The sequence below is a fragment of the Mytilus californianus genome, unplaced genomic scaffold (genome assembly GCF_021869535.1).
Source record: "Mytilus californianus isolate M0D057914Y unplaced genomic scaffold, xbMytCali1.0.p SCAF_1, whole genome shotgun sequence".
Lineage (NCBI taxonomy): Eukaryota > Metazoa > Mollusca > Bivalvia > Mytilida > Mytilidae > Mytilus > Mytilus californianus.
Window position 1 is genome coordinate 121,342,251 of NW_026262581.1, and position 23,494 is coordinate 121,365,744.

The window sequence follows — 23,494 nt, forward strand, 5'->3', positions numbered from 1 at the left end:
ATGAATGTTTGCTCTATACGGACGTCAGTAACAAAAATGTGCTCCTTGCACAAAAAAATTGCTCTAACAGAGTTTTGAAGAAGAACGACTCAAATCGAGTATACAGAAGATTTACGGTCACCATCACGATTTTGTTGTTCGATAAAATGTGTTTATGTCTCAACTCACTAGCGACATTTTTTCTCGGTCATAGATCTTTAGATACCAGAATCGCTATCTGATCTGTTATCCTATTCCCGATTGTGACATTTTGACTGGGTGTGGATTGGCATGGCAGGTAATGCTTACCATGTCGACGCAACTGGTATCGCTCCTTTTGGAGTTCATGCTATTCCTTAAGTTTTTGTTAGCTTGATTTGTCTCTTCTTAATCAATATACGAGATTATTCGTATCAAGGCCTAAAAGTTCAACAATGACCAAGTAAATGCTTCATGTCAAAATTTATATTTTTAAAGGTAAAAGTCCATGTGATCGAACAGTGAATATTATCTATCGATCGCAAGATAAATTATTTTTGAGCTGTAAATGCTATATAAATTTAGTGCAGTATATTCGGTCAACGTAATCTCATTACTTCGAAATATTTTATGAAATGCAAGTTTTCTATTTAGCGAGAAAAGAACCTTAAGGTTGGTGCTATTTTATGCAAATTATTTTTTTTCGAAGCGCTTGCATGTATTCTGGCTTTTCTATTTGATGCGGATTGCCTGTAGAAAACATGTTTACAAAGCAGAGCAATATGTTGGCAATAAAACAATGATTTGGATTCCTGCTTAGTTCTATTGTTGTAAGGGTATATATGATTGACATTTGATTAAGGAATACATTATTTTTTTTAGTTTATCAATTTACTGGTGTATATAATTGTGATTTATGTATATTTATAGAGATAATGATTCGGACATTGTGTGCTGGGGTAACAGCATAGTTGCCTTTCGATGAAAACTGGTATAACATTAGGTTCTTTTGCAATTAACATTTCCGTATATTTTTAGATAATGAACGGATCACATGAATACACATCAGATTACGAAATGATAAAGGCAGATTACAGGAATCTTTTCATGATATCTGTTAATCTAGAGTCACCAAGACGTAAACGGTCTACAGCTGATGTGGTAATGGCAGATGGGTTTGAACTCAGCTTGTCGAATGATGGAAAACAGTTCGGAAATAGCGTCAACATAGTTATTTTTGATGAACTATGCTTTACATGTGATACCAAGTCAAAGAAATGTTTTTTATTGGTTCGTTTATCTAAAACCTTAAGAACATAAGAAATTTTAAAACGGACTTTGGTGATGATTCAGTTTTGGCAACTGACGTGATTTTAAAAGACATCCTTTGTTAAGGTTTTCTTACGCGTAATGTACTTCACATATTCATGCTTTTACTATATATATATATATATATATATATATATATATATATATAGAAAGATAGATGTTAGGTATTTGTAAATGAAACTGCAAACTAAAAATGCGAATATAAAACAAAACATGTTTGGAGGTCATAACACGGTCTTTATCAAAAGGAAAGTGTATATACAATGTGCCACGATCTAAACAAAGAACTGTAATATCACCAAAGTCCCTTATAGGCCCATGAATATATTCCTTGGTTGACACATATTCTATTTGCTTGAATATGCATAAAAATGATAAAACACAAGTCAATCAAACCTGTAAAGTCTTCTCACGTGAACATTTTGTAGCAGTTGAATATTTGTTATGCATCCAGCCAATGCAATACAATGTAAATTTTGAAATACGATATAATGTAAACATGACGATTTGTAATGATGTTGGTGATTTTAAACATTGTGTGGTGAATAGAATATTCCTATTCAATTAGAAAAACAGTTCTTTCATTCTTCATAGTAAAATTATTAAAAACTACATTCAAGTTTGTATGTGAAATGTAATAATAGTTCTCCTTAAACATAAAACAATAACTGTTATAACACTTCAGAAATTTGATGGTTCGTAGAACTTTTCTGAATAAACACAAACAAACACACAAATTAATGCCGGGATGTATAAAGACTGAAAGAGTTATATGACCAACGGGACGTAATCAGAATAACCAAAACTATCTTAGTTTTAAGTTTTGATTTAAGAAACGTGTCTTATAAATCATGTTTCCTCAAAACAAAATATATTTCTCTGTAAAACGCTGCTGATAGATTTCTGTTTGGGTTCCTTTTATTGAAAAAAATAGTACATTTTAGTATTGAATAGTAAATTGGTGACATAAACAAATGCATATTCTGACTTACAGGAATCGTGTCCTGTAACAACTTCTGAACCTCCAGAAACTGTCACTGGTAAGTAGAAAGTTTAGTTTCATATGTTTTATTCCTAAAAAATAACCACATTTTTGTTAACATGAATAATTCAATTATCAGAATTGATTTAAGTTGCTTTTTCTGGATCATAAAGTAAATATAAAAAAAATGTACGTTTTGACATTATGATGTTTGGACTATGGTAGTATATTTACGTTCGGGAAATGTATATCAAGTAAAAAATTAAAACATACGAAAAGTAAAGTAGACCATCGGAAACGCTAGAACTCCAATTGGAGTGACACAAACTGTGTAGAAAGGGAAAGCATCCCCTGATATAACATTCTACGGTCACACGATTCCAAAGTCATATCTAGTAGTAAGTGTTAAAGCCGGAACACGACATAATGGGTATTAATGTGATACTAAAAAATTGAAAAGAAAAAGTAAGTATACTCTTCCGTCCTAATTTTTTCAATACTTACAACTTCGTTTATACCAGCTAATCTATGTATACTTTTATAAAAGACTCTTTTAAATGTTTTAGAAAGTGTGAAACACTTCCCATATACTAAGTACATCATTATTGGAACGGCTGGCGTACTCTTATTCATCACAGTCATATTCATACTTTTGTTCTTAAAAGTAAGGAAATTCAGTTCAAGGTTAGTATTGGTGAAAATGAAATGTAGATGTTGTCAGACAAAATAGAAAATGCAATTAAAACATAATTATCAACAGATTGTAAAAACCAGAACAATTAATCGTCCTAAAAATTTAAAAAAAAAAAAGATGAACAAAAAACGAGCCTCCCCCTAAAAAACTAAAAAAAAGACACACACACACAAGAAAAAACAAAAAGAATTTAAAACCCAAATCCTTTATCAAGTAAGGAATTATATCAATAATTTGACCCACAATGACCTTTTTATTTGCAATATCACATATAAAAATATATAAAACAAATAAAAATTGGGGAGAGTTTGATACTCACATAACCTCTCCATATGTTACTATGCCCGCACAAATTCATGAACTTCATCTTCAGTTTTTTTTCAACATTCTAGTGCTTTCAGTCGATTGATCGATTGAGATGGATGCCGATGGCACAGTTTTGATCGTCTCTCTTAAATCTTTTTGAAACTGAAAGAAATCTGGTTGATTTTTTATTTTAACTTGTGGTATAGACACTTGTCTATTGACGAATTCCTTGTACTGACCTGTAAATGTCGTTCTTTATGTTGTTGGTTACTGTCCTATTGCGGTGTAGCATGTATCAAACTATCTTTTTATTTTAATATCTTTTCACTTGTCATCTTTAGTTCAGATGAAAAATAGTTTGTATGGAAAAAGTTATTATTAGAAAATACATTTTGGAATTTGTTGTCTGGATAACCAAAGCTATAACATCTGTTAAAAAAAAATCAAAAATCTATTAAACGATTATATATCATTGATCGTTCATTTTCTTAAAATTAATCGATTATTACGGTTTAGTCATTCGTAACAATAAGGTTGTTCTACTCAGCTATAGATGACCTAAGCCGTATTTGGCAAAACTTTTCGTTATCTTAGTTTACAATGTTCTTAAACATCGTATTTTGGTTTCGATTGGAGTGTCACTGATGAGTCTGACGTACCAAATTATAAGCCTGTTATCTTTGATAAAAAATGTGTTGATGTCCCTGCTGATGGACGTTTCGCAGTTCTATTAGTCAGTACTTTGTGTTGCCATGAAATATCATTAATCGTTCATTTTTCTGTAAATTTACTGTTTATAAAATGTATTATTATTCAAAACATCTTAAAGAATAGTTAACCTAAGCGGTATTTGGCAAAATTTTTCGTAATATTGAAATGCTCTTAAACTTCGTATATGATTTGGCATTTCAACTGTTTTGATTCGAGCGCCACTGATGAGTACTATGTAGACTCGCGTCTGTCGTACCGAATCATAATTCTGGTATCTGTGATGAGTTTTAATAGCCACTTGGTTGATGCCACTACGAATGGACCTTTCATTTTCAAGGGTATCGCATGGTCAGTGCTCAGTGATCTTTGGTACCATGAATCGTCCATTTTCTGTAAAGCTGGATGTATAGTCAGAACCATTATTTGGCACCTGAAATCACAAAAACAGTTAAATTATTCAAACCTTTCAAAATTATATTTATTTTCATGATGATTGAACAGGTTTATATAATCTTGAAACTAGTGCAGAACGGTCACTTGTAAAGTCACTATGACGTCATAAACAAGAAAAAAATACGTATTGAACCTGAAATGGCTACACAATATATATGAGCAACAGCTTTACCCAAAAAGATAGTTTACACAAATTAAAAAATTTTGTAAAATACATTTTGTAGCAAAATACCTTTTTTGATTAAAGATGTTCACATCTGAATAATAATGACAAGATCTCAAAATGAGGTTACTTTGGCAGTTTAAAGCCCAAATGCCAATATGTGAGACCATATTTACAAATTTTCCTGGTGCTCGACAGATTCATATCTTATGAACATCTGAAGGATATTATTTGGTAGTTGTCTAATCTTTTTTAGTTTTTTGAATTCAAGGACCAAAAAAGTGAACTTGTAATACCTTCTCGTTTACTGTTTATGAAATGTTTAATTATTCGAAAAACTAAGGTTTTTTTCTATCCCAGACATAGACGACCTAAGCCGTATTTAGCAATTTTCAGGATCTTGGTTTTCAATGTTCTTCAACTTCGTATTTGATTTGATCTTTGAAGGTTTTACACTACAGTTAACATATTTTTATGTATTATTCATGTTTGATTTTGTTATTGGAAGAAGTTGGTGTTGATGGCCTTGATGGTTTCTGTTAAATTAATTTACAACAATAGAGATTAAAATACTGAACGTTTTAAAGATTTATTATTATCTAATGTTGTAGACTGTATGGTGACCTCCAGAAGTCTGTTGGTTATTTGTATTTTATTGGTTGTTTCTTCCTTAATGGATAACCCCGTATAATCCTTTATACGGATATAATATATTTGAATTTTCATTAAAAAAATAAAGGCATTTTGTTGCTCATTAAGTAGTTTGCTATTGAATGTTGTTGATATGGTTTTTTTTCCTTAGTCCTTTGCGATGTCTGCCATTCTTTACACTTTTAATTGTCCTCTTACGGCGGCGGCGTAAACTATTTGTATAAAGCTTTATATTTCAGAAGGTAGACGAACTGGATGCTTCATATCTTGTATGCAGATACCTTATGTTACGAAGTTTCCGTCTGTCATATGTCCAATGTCCTTGATGGTTCAACGACTGCTTGAAAAAAAAATTGATTTTTTTTGTCATGTGAATTTCTCACTTATTATGAGTAACAGGATAACCATATTTGGTATATGGGTTCCTTGCAACGTCTACATGTCCGTCAGACAGGGTTCACCTGACATCGACCTCATTTCATGGATCAGTGATCAAGGTTAAAGTTACATGATTAGGTCAGTTTCTCCAATACTATAAGCAGCAGGTCAACTATATGTAGTGTATGGAATGACTTTAATGGGTACATGTCAGTCTGCCAGGTTTCATCTGACCTTGACCTCATTTTCATGGTTCATTGGTCAATGTTAAGTTTTTGTGTTTTGGTCTGTTTTTCAAGTACTGTAGGCAACAGGTCAACTATATTTGGTGTATGGAATGATTGTTAGGTGTACATGTCTGTCTGGTAGGTACCATTTGACCTTGACCTCATTTTCATGCTTCATTGGTCTATGTTAAGTTTTTGTGTTTTGGTCTGTATTTCAATTATCATAAGCAATAGGTCAACTATATTTGGTGTATGGAATGACTGTAATGGGTTCATGTCAGTATGGTAGGTTTAATCTGACCTTGACCTCATTTTCATGGTTCATTAGTCAATGTTATGTATTTTGGGGTTTGGTCTGTTTTTTAAGTACTATAGATAAAAGGTCAACTATATTTTGTGTATGGAAGGATTGTACGGTGTACATGTCTGTCTGGCAGGTATCATCTGACCTTGACCTCATTTTCATGGTTCATTGGTCAATGATAAGTTTTTGTGTTTTGGTCTTTTTTTCAATTATCATAAGCAATAGATCAACTATATTTGGTATATGGAATGACTGTAATTGGTGCATGTCAGTCTGGCAGGTTTCATCTTACCTTGACCTCATTTAAATGATTCATTAGTCAATGTTTAGTTTTTGTGGTTTGGTCTGTTTTTCAAGTACTATAAGCAACAGGTCAACTATATTTGGTGTATGGAAGGATTGTAAGGTGTACATGTATGTCTGGCAGGTATCATCTTCCTTAGCCTCATTTTCATGGTTCATTGGTCTATGTTAAATTTTTGTGTTTTGGTTCAGTTTTTCAATTATCATAAGCAATAGGTCAACTATATTTGGTGTATGGAATGATTGTAAGATGTATATGTCTGTCTGGCAGGTATCATTTGACCTTGACTTCATTTTCATGATTCATAGGTCAATGTTAAGTTTTTTTTTTTGTTTTTTTTTGTTTTTGGTCTGTTTTTCAATTATCACAAGCAATAGGTCAAATATATTTTTATTTGGCCTGAGTTTCTGTAATGCTTTTAGTTAAACCTTTATCTTTAAGACTTTCGACGTAAAATCAATGGTCAGTAAAGCAGGCGAGACATATCAACGTGTGCACTCTTGTTTGTTTAAAGATATTGAATTGTCTCAAACAACTTCGGAGTTATATAATGTTATACTGCTGTTAATTTTAACGCAAAATAACAAGTAACGCCATTTTTTATTGCATAACGTCTATCGTCAATTCCACGGTTGCCGGAGTCCCTGGTAAAAACATTTCCAGGATCATTTCAACTGTTTGTCTTGACATTTTCAGTGTGCTACATACTTTTCAACAATACCTTTGCTCATAAATGTCTGTATTTATGTTAATACTATCTACACACAAATGTGGAGTTCTAATCTTTTTCTCTCATTCTTTTATGTTGACATAAAAGTATAGGTTTTTTAAATTCATTTCTGTTTTTATACTGCAATTTAATGCAACAAAACTTGTGGAATGGATTTTGTGTTTAAATCGAATAGTGCAGTAAAATAATATCCTTACGTCATTTTTGTATCTAATATAAAAATAAGAAGATGTGGTATAATTGCCAATGAGACAATTCTCCACCAGAGACCAAATGACATAGAGGTTAACAACTATAGGTCACCGTACGGCCTTCAACAATGAGCAAAACTCATACCGCTATAGTCAGCTATAAAGGCCCCCAAATGACAAATGTAAAAACGATTCAAATAAGAAAACTAACAGCTTGAAAGGGAAAGGCACATACATAATATGGCGGGTTTAAAGATGTTAGCGGGCGCCCAACCCTCCCACTAACCTAGGACACTAGGTACAGATCTGCGAGTACTCGCAGCTACTGACAGCTAGATCAAAACCAATAACAACTAATAACAAAAATCATGTATCTTAGACTTAAGTATTGATCAGCACACATCCAACATCCAATGAATTTAGTGTAAAGACGTCATTAACAGTCAGAGAAAAATATGACCTTGTGCAATGTATGGAAAAATGCAAATATGTTACATGTAGTACTAAAAGAAACTTCTGTTGCAATGATACAGACATGCCACTATACCAGTAGTTAAAATATAGCTTTACCAAATTGGTACCGGTGACTCACAAAACTTAACAGTTTGTGAGTTTATCGACTCAATTAACACCTCAATAACCTCTAGGTAAATAAAGGCAACAATAGTATACCGCTGTTCAATAGTCATAACTCGATTAAGCGAAAACAAATTCGGGTCACAAACCAAAACCGAGGGAAACACATCAACTATAAGAGGAAAACAACGGAACAACAGAAACACTAAACTGCTACAAAAACAAACGCCAACATACACAGAAACGGACTATTTGATAATAACTGCCATATTCCTGACTTGGTACAGGACATTTTAAGAAAAAATGGTGGGTTGAACCTGGTTTTATGGTTAGCAAAACCTCCCGCTTAAAAGTGTTTAATCCTCATAATTCTAAACCAAAACATTTGCAATTTTATATATTCTTATATTGGATATGATTTACCGTCCAATCCACAGTTGACATTTCGTAATGAATGAGTAAGCTGCTGAAATCCATAAATGTTAGATTACAGCAGTATAATCGAAAATAATACATGTACATGAATTTTCCTTATTATTCTTATTTTTGTGATTTAACTTTTTTTTGTTCAAAGCTCTAGAATAGGAATAACAGTTCCGTAGTGATTTCTTTTTTTTTTTTAATTTTCTTGGAGCCCCAAGACCCCATGCATGTGTATCGTGAATGAATATATGACAGTGAAATCGAGATTACATAGCTTATGAAAGAAGTTTCGGCAACATGGTCTATCGAAGTGTAAACAGGGGGGGGGGGGGGGGGAATTCTAACAATCCCAGTCAATTATTTGTAGATAAGCAAATCAGATTATAATTATCATTTTATAAGATATAAAAAGTCAATGGAAATTTGCTATCTTTTCTTCATTGCTGTCAGAATATATGATTAATAGTTGGTTATAAATATTATTTTCTCATGCATCAAACCCATAATTAAAGTTTCCAGTCTAGTATACCAGGGCTGATATGAAAATTCCATAAAATAATTTCTAATTATACCCCGCTTACAGATATATACGGATTTCACCTTGTGCGTCCGTCTGTTCGTACGACCAGACAATAATTTTGATATCATTTTACGCAGTGTATGTATTCAGAAATGATTTGATATTTGCTCAGGAACTTATTTATGATGAGTTGTACAGTGTAAGTGATTTCCAGGTCTCACGGGCAGTCAATTCCTGCTTGACAATACTTTGAATTTCAATTATACCTACTGAGCACAGAAACGTTTTGTCATATATTTCCGAAAGCATGAAAAGAAATTACAAGAAAGAAAGTTTTTTAGAGATGTCAAACTGTCACAAGCAACTGATTTCAAAATTTAAGAGGCTTTTAAAACAACGGAGAATTTATATAACAGTTTAGTTGGCTTTGTACACTTTGGTATCATATCCGACTTAGGAGGCGGACAAGATTGCAATAGCTTTTTCCGTTATACCTTCGTTCGTCTGTTTACCCTTTCGTCCATCAAATATTCTTGTCACACTTTTTTCGAATACTTCTGAACAAAATGTCATATTTTGTCAGCAGCTTGACAATGATAAATTGTAATGTTTAATACTTTTTTTGATTTTGTGAGATACCTACTTTCTGTTTTTCGACACATTGAATTTTTCCATATATTGAATTAACTCCAAAAGTTGTGTCACACCTTTTCTAATACAACTTAACCGAATGTTTTGCATTACGAGTTAGGGTATGCTTAGCACGACAACGTGTGTATTCTTGTTTATTGTACGTCTCAACGACATTTCTGAAAACCTTACAAGAGTGTTTCGAACAAGAAACTTGTTTTTTGATTCATTATTTTTACATTCAGATTACTGTATAAATTTTAGGAACAAGAAAGGCATAGAAAAGTTTGCACCGACACCTGAAGTTGAAATGTGGAATTTATACAAAGAAAGAGAAAAACAAGATGAAATCCACGTTGACATACATAATTGATTCAAGATATTTTGTACTAATATTTGGTAGATTTTTAGATATTTTGCTCGTTCAGTTCTCTTTATCGGCATATAATGTAAGGTAGCAGACTTTCAAAATAACAATTTAACGATCTTGTATAATATTACTCATACTTATACGTTGTATTATTCATCAATTTTTACATAAATTCTTACATGTTTCCGTGCTTTTAATTTTCTTGTTGAAGCAACTGTTTAATTTGTTTTAAATTTGGTTTCATTATATCTTATAAAGAAACCTCTTTCTGTTTTGAGACTTGATAGTCGAAGGTCAAGATCAAGTTCAGTGGCCATAAATTCATTGGAAATTCAGGAAACGTTTGTTTTCAGGTAATAAGGGCCTATCGCTCGAGTCGTACATCAAATATTTATTAAACTTGGATTAAAAATGCACCAAGAAATGGTGGATATCCCATTGATTTGGGGTTGAAGATCAAGGTCACACAGCACAATTGATAGAGTGAAATTTGAGCATAATTTTGACTTTCAAATGATATCCTTTAAACCACATGTCTTACCTTCTCAAAACTTTGCTTTAAAATACCCTTTGAAAAGACCGTATTAAGTTAAAGGTCGGTAGGTCAAAGGTCTAGGTAAAAAAACTGACTATAATAAGTTTTTGTGAAAAGCTTTGTTTCGAAATATTATCTTTTGAGCCATAGATCAGACTTTTGTCAAACTTTGGTGGACAAAGTTTCCTTTGTTGTGAAAAGACGCTAATGATTTTGAGGTCACTTGGTCCCGTTACAGTGACGTCATGTATTTCAAATGTGAAGGAGAAGTTTATTAAGGAAAAATACAGGCATGACGTCCCACCGAAAGTAACGTTTTGAGGAATTTGAACGTTGAACGTCGCCGACGCCAATAGTTAGCTTCCTTGAAACTGTATTTGATGCCCCTTAAATAAACCAAAACGTGTATGCTAGATGCACCGGCTGAAATTTTATCAGAAAAGATCAAACCCAAACATTTTGAAAGCCAAAGACGCGTTAATACCTGATACGTAAGTAACTGTATCTTAATAACAAAAAGGACCTAAAAAGAGTAGCCAAATTTATTTAAGGTGAATTTTGCCTAAGGGAGTTGAAATCTTAGTACTTAATTTTGTTTTAATTTATCAAACTGAAAAATGATATATTGGTATAAATAAAAATTGAATATTGACAATTTAGATAAATAAAAGCATGAAAATGATAATGACACTTTTTATTACTAGAAAAGAGAGACGAAAGATACCAAAGGAACAGTTAAGCTCATAAGTCGAAAAAAAATTAACAACGCCATGGCAAAAAAAAGAAAAAGACCAAGTGAAACAAATTTGGTTAAAATTGATACACGTGTAAAATGTACATAATAGGTTAATTTTATTTTCATTGGTTGAGTTAGAACTGACTATGATATTTGTAAAAGGTCAATTCAAATATTTCGAACTCCAAGGAAAATTCAAATTCAAAGTCGCAATCATATAACAGAAGAGCGCCGTGAATTGGCCGATACTTTTGAACTTTTCAAAGTGTATTTTAACAATAAGCTCAAATCAGATTTGGTCCGTGAACACGACGTTATTTCCAAAAGTTAAAAGAAGAAGTTTCGCTAAAATTTAAGCACGAGGGCAATAAAATTCAACACAAATTTAACGAAGAAGTTATTACTGAGCTAAACAAGATTCATAGCTTTGTTCCCCGTTCTGAGACGAAGGTATCTCGTTTTATTATAGACCTCGTGTTCCAAAAATGTTGTATTGCATTTTGGGGTTTAATTTGTAGTAAAAGACGTATTTTATATTTTTATGTTTCTCATTAGTATCTATGATGAGTTTATTATTGATATATTGTTTGTACATTATTGCAAATTACTATGATATATATTAATGCTTTATATATTAGAGCTATGTCAATTGGACATGCTTTGATACTATATCTGCCCTTGAATTTTTACTTGATAACATTTTTGTTCGCTCTGGAGATTCCTTATATCGTCAAGTTATCGGAATTCCAATAGGCACCACTTATTGCGGACCTGTTTTTGTATTGTTATGAGATACAATTTATGACTAAAATCAGCAAAGACCCATCGAAACAACATCTGATACAAAAATTTAACAATACTTTTAGATATTTGGATGATATATTGGCTCTCAATAATGACGACTTCAGTATGTATACTAAAGAAATTTATCCTGTTGAACTTACTTTAAATAAAACTAATACTAACAATGACCACTGTCCTTTCCTCGATCTTGATATCTATATCATTAACGGGAAGCTTAATACAAAAATTTATGATAAAAGAGATGCTAGGGTCGAGATCTCAAAAAACATGTTTAACCCCGCCGCATTTTTGCGCCTGTCCAAAGTCAGGAGCCTCTGGAATTTGTTAGTCTTGTATCATTTTTAATTTTAGTTTCTTGTGTATAATTTGGAGTTTAGTATGACGTCCATTATTACTGAACTAGTATACATATTTGTTTAGGGGCCAGCTGAAGGACGCCTCCGGGTGCGGGAGTTTCTCGCTGCATTGAAGACCCATTGGTGGCCTTCGGCTGTTGTCTGCTCTATGGTCGGGTTGTTGTCTCTTTGACACATTCCCCATTTCCGTTCTCAATTTTATTTGATTTTTCATCTTATCAATTTTAGGTGTATTTCCAGAAAGAAATCGTTCATGCTAACTAAACGTCAAATTTAAAATATACTTCGCATTCACCTCGAACCATCTTTCCTGGTTTATTGTGACCACGTACACGACTGGTAAACACCAAATCTCAAACAAAAGATTGAAATGTTTTAATCGCAATCGCTTTTATACAACAGACTTGCACCTTATTTAATTTTTTATTCAAACTGCTTTGCTATGATATTTATTACTTAGCCACATTTGCAATTTGCAAAAAGTATTAGATCAAGGTTGTTTTATTCCGCTGTCTGGTAGGTTTTTAATGGTATAAGGTTAACAAATCTTTTTAAAAAATCAAGAATATTTAAATTTAAGTCAATGTATATCATGCATCAACATATTGTTAGAACAAAAAACATATTGACATGCAGACTTCTAAAGAAAATGTCCTCTAATCAAATAATTCATAGGTGACTATGTTGAACGCATCTATTCCATCGAACTTGAAATACCACAAATAAAAGTTAGTCTTTTTCATTTCTTGGATAACATGAAAAATTGACAATGCCGCTTTAGTACTTAATTTAACGACAAAAGATATGGTTTCAGCCTTCCATTTGTGAACGTTCCATTTCTATGTAGCAAAATTCCAGCAGCGCCTGTCTGTGGATGATATATCTTTACATTGACACGATATTCCAGAGCTTTATTTTCCTACGATAATTTTTTTGATAGAGGATTGCTGCTTACAAGGAAGCTATGACACAAAGGGTTCCTATTAGTTAAGTTGAAGTCATATTTTCAGACATGCATGAAATATTTGCCACTGGACGTTAAGCAACCAACCATCAATCAATATTTCCTAAAGTTTTATCAACGCTATCATCTGTATCACACATGACCACGGATGAGTTCCAATATTATAGTTATAGTCCCGTCCTCTTTTCTTCGATTATGACATCACTGAATGTGACTATCTTCGATTTTTTTCTTCATATGAGCAACACGACGGGTGTCCCTAATTGAGCAGAGCATGATCTGCTTACACTTACACACATCACCTGAGATCACTCGCAGTTTAACGTGAGGTTCGTGTTGCTTAGTCTTAATATTTTTATGTATAAGGTTTTGTATACTACTCTCTGCTTCTTTGTCGTTCTTTTTGTTCATGGTATTGACTTTTTGTTATTGTCCCCTTTGTATCGTCTGCCTCTTTTCTCAATTTAAATTTATATATTTGTATTAAATATTTATACTTTCTTTGATATAGCTATGACGTGAATTACTATACTGTTAAACATGCGTTGCTTTTGATGTTTAAGGGAGGCTAATAGAATAGGAAATGGATGCTGTATTTATTTTGGTTTTTTTTTAAATTACCTTGACACTTAGGTAAATATACGAGGGTTGTGGTAATATAATAATTGTTCTTACAAAAATTTTATAATATTTTACATCTGCGGCTGACGTATTAAGAAAATTGATATAGCTTCCAGCTAATATTTTAACAGGGTCGGGAAGTTTATCAAACCATCTTCGAATAATTCAAATATGAATTTATTCTTCCGCTCCTCGATTACTCTCTGGAGGTCATCATCGATTTTTTTAAAGGAACTTTTTTTTCGGCAACTGATGCCAGCACAAGTATATCCTCCTTATTTCTGCTGGCATACGAATTTCTGCTGGCATACGAGATTCTGCGGTCCCTCAGAAAAACTCCCGATTCGTCCCGTTTCAACTCGGTCAAGTTTTTATTGTCGCTCTTATTTCAATTTGTGTTTTATGTCGGAAATCTAAAGACGTAAACGATCCCACAATGCAACGCACTATTATGCGCCAACTGCTATGCGCGTTTTATCCTTGAAGAGATATATGGTAGTCGACAAAACGTTTTTATTGAAGCTGTCAAATCATGTCTTACACTACAAGAAATACTTTTTGAAATATTCTTTTAACATGAAAAGGGTTACTAAATGTTAGGTCTAGGATCAAAGACTCGGACTTTAATCCTCTTATAAACAGCGAAAAGCTGGGGCATGTTTATCGAAGCAGTGTTAGACATAATGCAAATTACTATGATATATATTAATGCTTTATATATTAGATCTATGTCAATTGGACATGCTTTGATACTATATCTGCCCTTGAATTTTTACTTGATAACATTTTTGTTCGCTCTGGAGATTCCGTATATCGTCAAGTTATCGGAATTCCAATAGGCACCACTTATTGCGGACCTGTTTTTGTATTGTTATGAGATACAATTTATGACTAAAATCAGCAAAGACCCATCGATACAAAAATTTAACAATACTTTTAGATATTTGGATGATATATTGGCTCTCAATAATGACGACTTCAGTATGTATACTAAAGAAATTTATCCTGTTGAACTTACTTTAAATAAAACTAATACTAACAATGACCACTGTCCTTTCCTCGATATTGATATCTATATCATTAACTGGAAGCTTAATACAAAAATTTATGATAAAAGAGATGATTTTTCATTTCCTATCGTTAATTATCCATTTTTAGATGGTGACGTTCCCTTGTCACCATCTTATGGTGTTTATATATCTCAACTTGTACGATTCGCTCGTGTATGTAACAACGTATTAGATTTCAACGAAAGAAATTTATGTATCACTGACAAATTATTACACCAGGGTTTTCGATATCATAAACTAGTCAAAACATTTACTAAATTTTATCATCGGTATAAGGACATCATTCGTAAATATAACTCAACATGCAGACATCTTATACGTTCGGGTATTTCACATCCAATCTTTTATGGTAATATTCTTTACAAAGCACAAAAATGTCAGTATTCACCTCAAAAGCTAACAAAACCTTTAAACAGACTTATTAAGAAGGGATGTAGTTACGACACTGTTGTCAGGTCATTAAAGATTGCATATTTTGGCTTTAATATTGATTCACTTATAGGGTCTTTGCATCGGAATTAAACATATTTATTCTAAAACCAGTTGTTGGCATGACACGGGTTATGTTCTTCTCATATATTTTATGATGGTATAATACTAAACCCCTAACAGGAGGGATTGTGCCTGATATTCATATGATGAAGACATAATCTTTCAATCAGTTTAATTGAGGTCTGGAGCTGGCATGTCAGTAACTGCTAGTAATCTGTTGTTATTTATGTATTATTGTCATTTTGTTTATTTTCTTTTGTTTCCTATTCTGACATCGGACTCGGACTTCTCTTAAACTGAGTTTTACTGTGCGTACTGTTGTACGTTTGTTTTTTCTACATTGACTAGAGGTATAGGGGGAGGGTTGAGATCTCAAAAAACATGTTTAACCCCGCCGCATTTTTGCGCCTGTCCAAAGTCAGGAGCCTCTGGCCTTTGTAAGTCTTGTATCATTTTTAATTTTAGTTTCTTGTTTATAATTTGGAGTTTAGTATGACGTCCATTATTACTGAACTAGTATACATATTTGTTTAGGGGCCAGCTGAAGGACGCCTCCGGGTGCGGGAGTTTCTCGCTGCATTGAAGACCCATTGGTGGCCTTCGGCTGTTGTCTGCTCTATGGTCGGGTTGTTGTCTCTTTGACACATTCCCCATTTCCGTTCTCAATTTTATTTGATTTTTCATCTTAACAATTTTAGGTGTATTTCCAGAAAGAAATCGTTCATGCTAACTAAACGTCAAATTTAAAATATACTTCGCATTCACCTCGAACCATCTTTCCTGGTTTATTGTGACCACGTACACGACTGGTAAACACCAAATCTCAAACAAAAGATTGAAATGTTTTAATCGCAATCGCTTTTATACAACAGACTTGCACCTTATTTAATTTTTTATTCAAACTGCTTTGCTATGATATTTATTACTTAGCCACATTTGCAATTTGCAAAAAGTATTAGATCAAGGTTGTTTTATTCCGCTGTCTGGTAGGTTTTTAATGGTATAAGGTTAACAAATCTTTTTAAAAAATCAAGAATATTTAAATTTAAGTCAATGTATATCATGCATCAACATATTGTTAGAACAAAAAACATATTGACATGCAGACTTCTAAAGAAAATGTCCTCTAATCAAATAATTCATAGGTGACTATGTTGAACGCATCTATTCCATCGAACTTGAAATACCACAAATAAAAGTTAGTCTTTTTCATTTCTTGGATAACATGAAAAATTGACAATGCCGCTTTAGTACTTAATTTAACGACAAAAGATATGGTTTCAGCCTTCCATTTGTGAACGTTCCATTTCTATGTAGCAAAATTCCAGCAGCGCCTGTCTGTGGATGATATATCTTTACATTGACACGATATTCCAGAGCTTTATTTTCCTACGATAATTTTCTTGATAGAGGATTGCTGCTTACAAGGAAGCTATGACACAAAGGGTTCCTATTAGTTAAGTTGAAGTCATATTTTCAGACATGCATGAAATATTTGCCACTGGACGTTAAGCAACCAACCATCAATCAATATTTCCTAAAGTTTTATCAACGCTATCATCTGTATCACACATGACCACGGATGAGTTCCAATATTATAGTTATAGTCCCGTCCTCTTTTCTTCGATTATGACATCACTGAATGCGACTATCTTCGATTTTTTTCTTCATATGAGCAACACGACGGGTGTCCCTAATTGAGCAGAGCATGATCTGCTTACACTTACACACATCACCTGAGATCACTCGCAGTTTAACGTGAGGTTCGTGTTGCTTAGTCTTAATATTTTTATGTATAAGGTTTTGTATACTACTCTCTGCTTCTTTGTCGTTCTTTTTGTTCATGGTATTGACTTTTTGTTATTGTCCCCTTTGTATCGTCTGCCTCTTTTCTCAATTTAAATTTATATATTTGTATTAAATATTTATACTTTCTTTGATATAGCTATGACGTGAATTACTATACTGTTAAACATGCGTTGCTTTTGATGTTTAAGGGAGGCTAATAGAATAGGAAATGGATGCTGTATTTATTTTGGTTTTTTTTAAATTACCTTGACACTTAGGTAAATATACGAGGGTTGTGGTAATATAATAATTGTTCTTACAAAAATTTTATAATATTTTACATCTGCGGCTGACGTATTAAGAAAATTGATATAGCTTCCAGCTAATATTTTAACAGGGTCGGGAAGTTTATCAAACCATCTTCGAATAATTCAAATATGAATTTATTCTTCCGCTCCTCGATTACTCTCTGGAGGTCATCATCGATTTTTTTAAAGGAACTTTTTTTTCGGCAACTGATGCCAGCACAAGTATATCCTCCTTATTTCTGCTGGCATACGAATTTCTGCTGGCATACGAGATTCTGCGGTCCCTCAGAAAAACTCCCGATTCGTCCCGTTTCAACTCGGTCAAGTTTTTATTGTCGCTCTTATTTCAATTTGTGTTTTATGTCGGAAATCTAAAGACGTAAACGATCCCACAATGCAACGCACTATTATGCGCCAACTGCTATGCGCGTTTTATCCTTGAAGAGATATATGGTAGTCGACAAAACGTTTTTATTGAAGCTGTCAAATCATGTCTTACACTACAAGAAATACTTTTTGAAATATTCTTTTAACATGAAAAGGGTTACTAAATGTTAGGTCTAGGATCAAAGACTCGGACTTTAATCCTCTTATAAACAGCGAAAAGCTGGGGCATGTTTATCGAAGCAGTGTTAGACATAATGCAAATTACTATGATATATATTAATGCTTTATATATTAGAGCTATGTCAATTGGACATGCTTTGATACTATATCTGCCCTTGAATTTTTACTTGATAACATTTTTGTTCGCTCTGGAGATTCCGTATATCGTCAAGTTATCGGAATTCCAATAGGCACCACTTATTGCGGACCTGTTTTTGTATTGTTATGAGATACAATTTATGACTAAAATCAGCAAAGACCCATCGAAACAACATCTGATACAAAAATTTAACAATACTTTTAGATATTTGGATGATATATTGGCTCTCAATAATGACGACTTCAGTATGTATACTAAAGAAATTTATCCTGTTGAACTTACTTTAAATAAAACTAATACTAACAATGACCACTGTCCTTTCCTCGATATTGATATCTATATCATTAACTGGAAGCTTAATACAAAAATTTATGATAAAAGAGATGATTTTTCATTTCCTATCGTTAATTATCCATTTTTAGATGGTGACGTTCCCTTGTCACCATCTTATGGTGTTTATATATCTCAACTTGTACGATTCGCTCGTGTATGTAACAACGTATTAGATTTCAACGAAAGAAATTTATGTATCACTGACAAATTATTACACCAGGGTTTTCGATATCATAAACTAGTCAAAACATTTACTAAATTTTATCATCGGTATAAGGACATCATTCGTAAATATAACTCAACATGCAGACATCTTATACGTTCGGGTATTTCACATCCAATCTTTTATGGTAATATTCTTTACAAAGCACAAAAATGTCAGTATTCACCTCAAAAGCTAACAAAACCTTTAAACAGACTTATTAAGAAGGGATGTAGTTACGACACTGTTGTCAGGTCATTAAAGATTGCATATTTTGGCTTTAATATTGATTCACTTATAGGGTCTTTGCATCGGAATTAAACATATTTATTCTAAAACCAGTTGTTGGCATGACACGGGTTATGTTCTTCTCATATATTTTATGATGGTATAATACTAAACCCCTAACAGGAGGGATTGTGCCTGATATTCATATGATGAAGACATAATCTTTCAATCAGTTTAATTGAGGTCTGGAGCTGGCATGTCAGTAACTGCTAGTAATCTGTTGTTATTTATGTATTATTGTCATTTTGTTTATTTTCTTTTGTTTCCTATTCTGACATCGGACTCGGACTTCTCTTAAACTGAGTTTTACTGTGCGTACTGTTGTACGTTTGTTTTTTCTACATTGACTAGAGGTATAGGGGGAGGGTTGAGATCTCAAAAAACATGTTTAACCCCGCCGCATTTTTGCGCCTGTCCAAAGTCAGGAGCCTCTGGCCTTTGTAAGTCTTGTATCATTTTTAATTTTAGTTTCTTGTTTATAATTTGGAGTTTAGTATGACGTCCATTTTTACTGAACTAGTATACATATTTGTTTAGGGGCCAGCTGAAGGACGCCTCCGGGTGCGGGAGTTTCTCGCTGCATTGAAGACCCATTGGTGGCCTTCGGCTGTTGTCTGCTCTATGGTCGGGTTGTTGTCTCTTTGACACATTCCCCATTTCCGTTCTCAATTTTATTTGATTTTTCATCTTAACAATTTTAGGTGTATTTCCAGAAAGAAATCGTTCATGCTAACTAAACGTCAAATTTAAAATATACTTCGCATTCACCTCGAACCATCTTTCCTGGTTTATTGTGACCACGTACACGACTGGTAAACACCAAATCTCAAACAAAAGATTGAAATGTTTTAATCGCAATCGCTTTTATACAACAGACTTGCACCTTATTTAATTTTTTATTCAAACTGCTTTGCTATGATATTTATTACTTAGCCACATTTGCAATTTGCAAAAAGTATTAGATCAAGGTTGTTTTATTCCGCTGTCTGGTAGGTTTTTAATGGTATAAGGTTAACAAATCTTTTTAAAAAATCAAGAATATTTAAATTTAAGTCAATGTATATCATGCATCAACATATTGTTAGAACAAAAAACATATTGACATGCAGACTTCTAAAGAAAATGTCCTCTAATCAAATAATTCATAGGTGACTATGTTGAACGCATCTATTCCATCGAACTTGAAATACCACAAATAAAAGTTAGTCTTTTTCATTTCTTGGATAACATGAAAAATTGACAATGCCGCTTTAGTACTTAATTTAACGACAAAAGATATGGTTTCAGCCTTCCATTTGTGAACGTTCCATTTCTATGTAGCAAAATTCCAGCAGCGCCTGTCTGTGGATGATATATCTTTACATTGACACGATATTCCAGAGCTTTATTTTCCTACGATAATTTTCTTGATAGAGGATTGCTGCTTACAAGGAAGCTATGAAACAAAGGGTTCCTATTAGTTAAGTTGAAGTCATATTTTCAGACATGCATGAAATATTTGCCACTGGACGTTAAGCAACCAACCATCAATCAATATTTCCTAAAGTTTTATCAACGCTATCATCTGTATCACACATGACCACGGATGAGTTCCAATATTATAGTTATAGTCCCGTCCTCTTTTCTTCGATTATGACATCACTGAATGCGACTATCTTCGATTTTTTTCTTCATATGAGCAACACGACGGGTGTCCCTAATTGAGCAGAGCATGATCTGCTTACACTTACACACATCACCTGAGATCACTCGCAGTTTAACGTGAGGTTCGTGTTGCTTAGTCTTAATATGTTTATGTATAAGGTTTTGTATACTACTCTCTGCTTCTTTGTCGTTCTTTTTGTTCATGGTATTGACTTTTTGTTATTGTCCCCTTTGTATCGTCTGCCTCTTTTCTCAATTTAAATTTATATATTTGTATTAAATATTTATACTTTCTTTGATATAGCTATGACTTGAATTACTATGCTGTTAAACATGCGTTGCTTTTGATGTTTAAGGGAGGCTAATAGAATAGGAAATTGATGCTGTATTTATTTTGGTTTTTTTAAATTACCTTGACACTTAGGTAAATATACGGGGGTTGTGGTAATATAATAATTGTTCTTACAAAAATTTTTATAATATTTTACATCTGCGGCTGACGTATTAAGAAAATTAATATAGCTTCCAGGTAATATTTTAACAGGGTCGGGAAGCTTTATCAAACCTTCTTCGAATAATTCAAATATGAATTTATTCTTCCGCTCCTCGATTACTCTCTGGAGGTCATCATCGATTTTTTTAAAGGAACTTTTTTTTCGGCAACTGATGCCAGCACAAGTATATCCTCATTATTTCTGCTGGCATACGAATTTCTGCTGGCATACGAGATTCTGCGGTCCCTCAGAAAAACTCCCGATTCGTCCCGTTTTAACTCGGTCAAGTTTTTATTGACGCTCTTATTTCAATTTGTGTTTTATGTCGGAAATCTAAAGACGTAAACGTTCCCACAATGCAACGCACTATTATGCGCCAACTGCTATGCGCGTTTTATCCTTGAAGAGATATATGGTAGTCGACAAAACGTTTTTATTGAAGCTGTCAAATCATGTCTTACACTACAAGAAATACTTTTTGAAATATTCTTTTAACATGAAAAGGGTTACTAAATGTTAGGTCTAGGATCATAAACTCGGACTTTAATCCTCTTATAAACAGTGAAAAGCTGGGGCCTGTTTATCGAAGCAGTGTTAGACATAATCATTCAATCAGTTTAATTGAGGTCTGGAGCTGGCATGTCAGTAACTGCTAGTAGTCCTTTGTTCATTTATGTATCATTGTCATTTTGCTTAGTTTCTTTTGTAACCTATTCTGACATCGGACTCGGACTTCTTTTAAACTGAGTTTTACTGTGCGTATTGCTATGTGTTTCTTTATTCTACATTGGCTAGAGGTATAGGGGGAGGGTTGAGATCTCACAAAACATGTTTAACCCCGCCGCATTTTTGCGCCTGTCCAAAGTCGGGAGCCTCTGGCCTTTGTTAGTCTTGTATGTTCTTTAATTTTAGTTCATTTATATGATTTGGAGTTTAGTGTGACGTCCATTTTCACTGAACTAGTACACAATTTTATTTAGGGGCCAGCTGAGGACCACCTCCGGGTGCGGGATTTTCTCGCTGCGTTGAAGACCCATTGGTGGCATTCGGCTGTTGTCTGCTCTTTGGTCGGGTTGTTGTCTCTTTGACATATTCCCCATTTCCATTCTCAATTTTATTAGGATTAGGACGTGTCCTAAGACCACCTTAGGACAAATCTTAGTCCTAAGTGGGTTTATCAAACATGTCGCAACTTAGGATAATCCTAGGAATTGTCCTAACTTTAGGATACCAATTTAGGTGTCTTAAGATGGTCTTAGGATGGTCCTGACTTTAGGATATATTTAGGATGGTTAATTTATAAACAAATATGGCCGCCGCATATATACGTTTACGAAGAGGGCGAATAATATCCCATATATTGGTATGTTGCCTATTATTCCCACAACTTTATCCTGCAAGGGAGTCAGCTCTTCAGGAGGCGGTCCACAGCCAGTCTTCCTGGATTCTCTTTGTATTCGGGCAGCCTGCTTTTTAGCATTAATTGTATACGTGCTCCATTTCTTTCTAATTTTATCCACTATTCTTTTGTGGTCTGCATTAATTTTACTGCATATTAAATTCCAAGCCCTCTTGTTAGCACTATTGATTGCAGCATTTGACAGAGTCTGTAGTTCTGCATCGGTGAATTTAGGATTTCGTATCTTGCTCATATTCATAAGTATTTGTTTTACAGTAATGAATTAATTGAAGTACTTCGTATATATTATATGAAAGATGCACGAGATTTGCCTTTGAACTTTTTAAAGTATGAAACCGTGACACTTCGAATTCAACTCACTCAAAACATATAATGATCTGTACCGATTATATATTTAGTTTTAACTATTTATAATTAGTTTGTTCAATTCTTATATAAAACGTAGTTATAATTTTTTTGTCTTATGTTTTGTTTCATAGAGTTTAAATGTACAATAAGTATATACAAATATTTATTACCTGTAGTTTAAAACTAAGAATTATTTTCTACGAAACGCGCGTCTGGCGTATTAAATTATAAGCCTGGTACCTTTGATAACTATTTCTAATTATTAATCTTTTAAAAATTATAATTATTGGTTACAATATATTATTTTTTTTCATTTTTAATTTGCTATTTTCTTTTACGCCAATACTTAGGACAGCGGTTAGGACATCCTAGCTAAGATAATCCTAAGATAGCTTCGATGTGCATGCTGAGACATGTCGTAAGTCGGTCCTAACTTTATCCTAATTTCTGTCCTAAGAAATTCTTAGGACCGATCTTAGGACAGT

The 23,494-nt window shown here is 33.2% G+C and overlaps 2 protein-coding genes across 3 annotated transcripts in view; both read left to right on the plus strand.

Annotated features, from left to right (window-relative positions):
* The window catches only part of LOC127712071 (von Willebrand factor D and EGF domain-containing protein-like), a 36,969-nt gene extending 26,885 nt beyond the window's left edge, over positions 1–10,084 (plus strand). The window contains exons 9-12 of the mRNA XM_052218269.1: positions 997–1,248; positions 2,282–2,327; positions 2,836–2,953; positions 9,795–10,084. Of these exons, the coding sequence (XP_052074229.1) occupies positions 997–1,248; positions 2,282–2,327; positions 2,836–2,953; positions 9,795–9,903 (525 nt within the window). The 3' untranslated portion in view covers positions 9,904–10,084. The remainder of the gene's footprint in view (positions 1–996; positions 1,249–2,281; positions 2,328–2,835; positions 2,954–9,794) is intronic.
* The window catches only part of LOC127711615 (von Willebrand factor D and EGF domain-containing protein-like), a 252,338-nt gene that overhangs the window by 173,562 nt on the left and 55,282 nt on the right, over positions 1–23,494 (plus strand). The window lies entirely within an intron of this gene.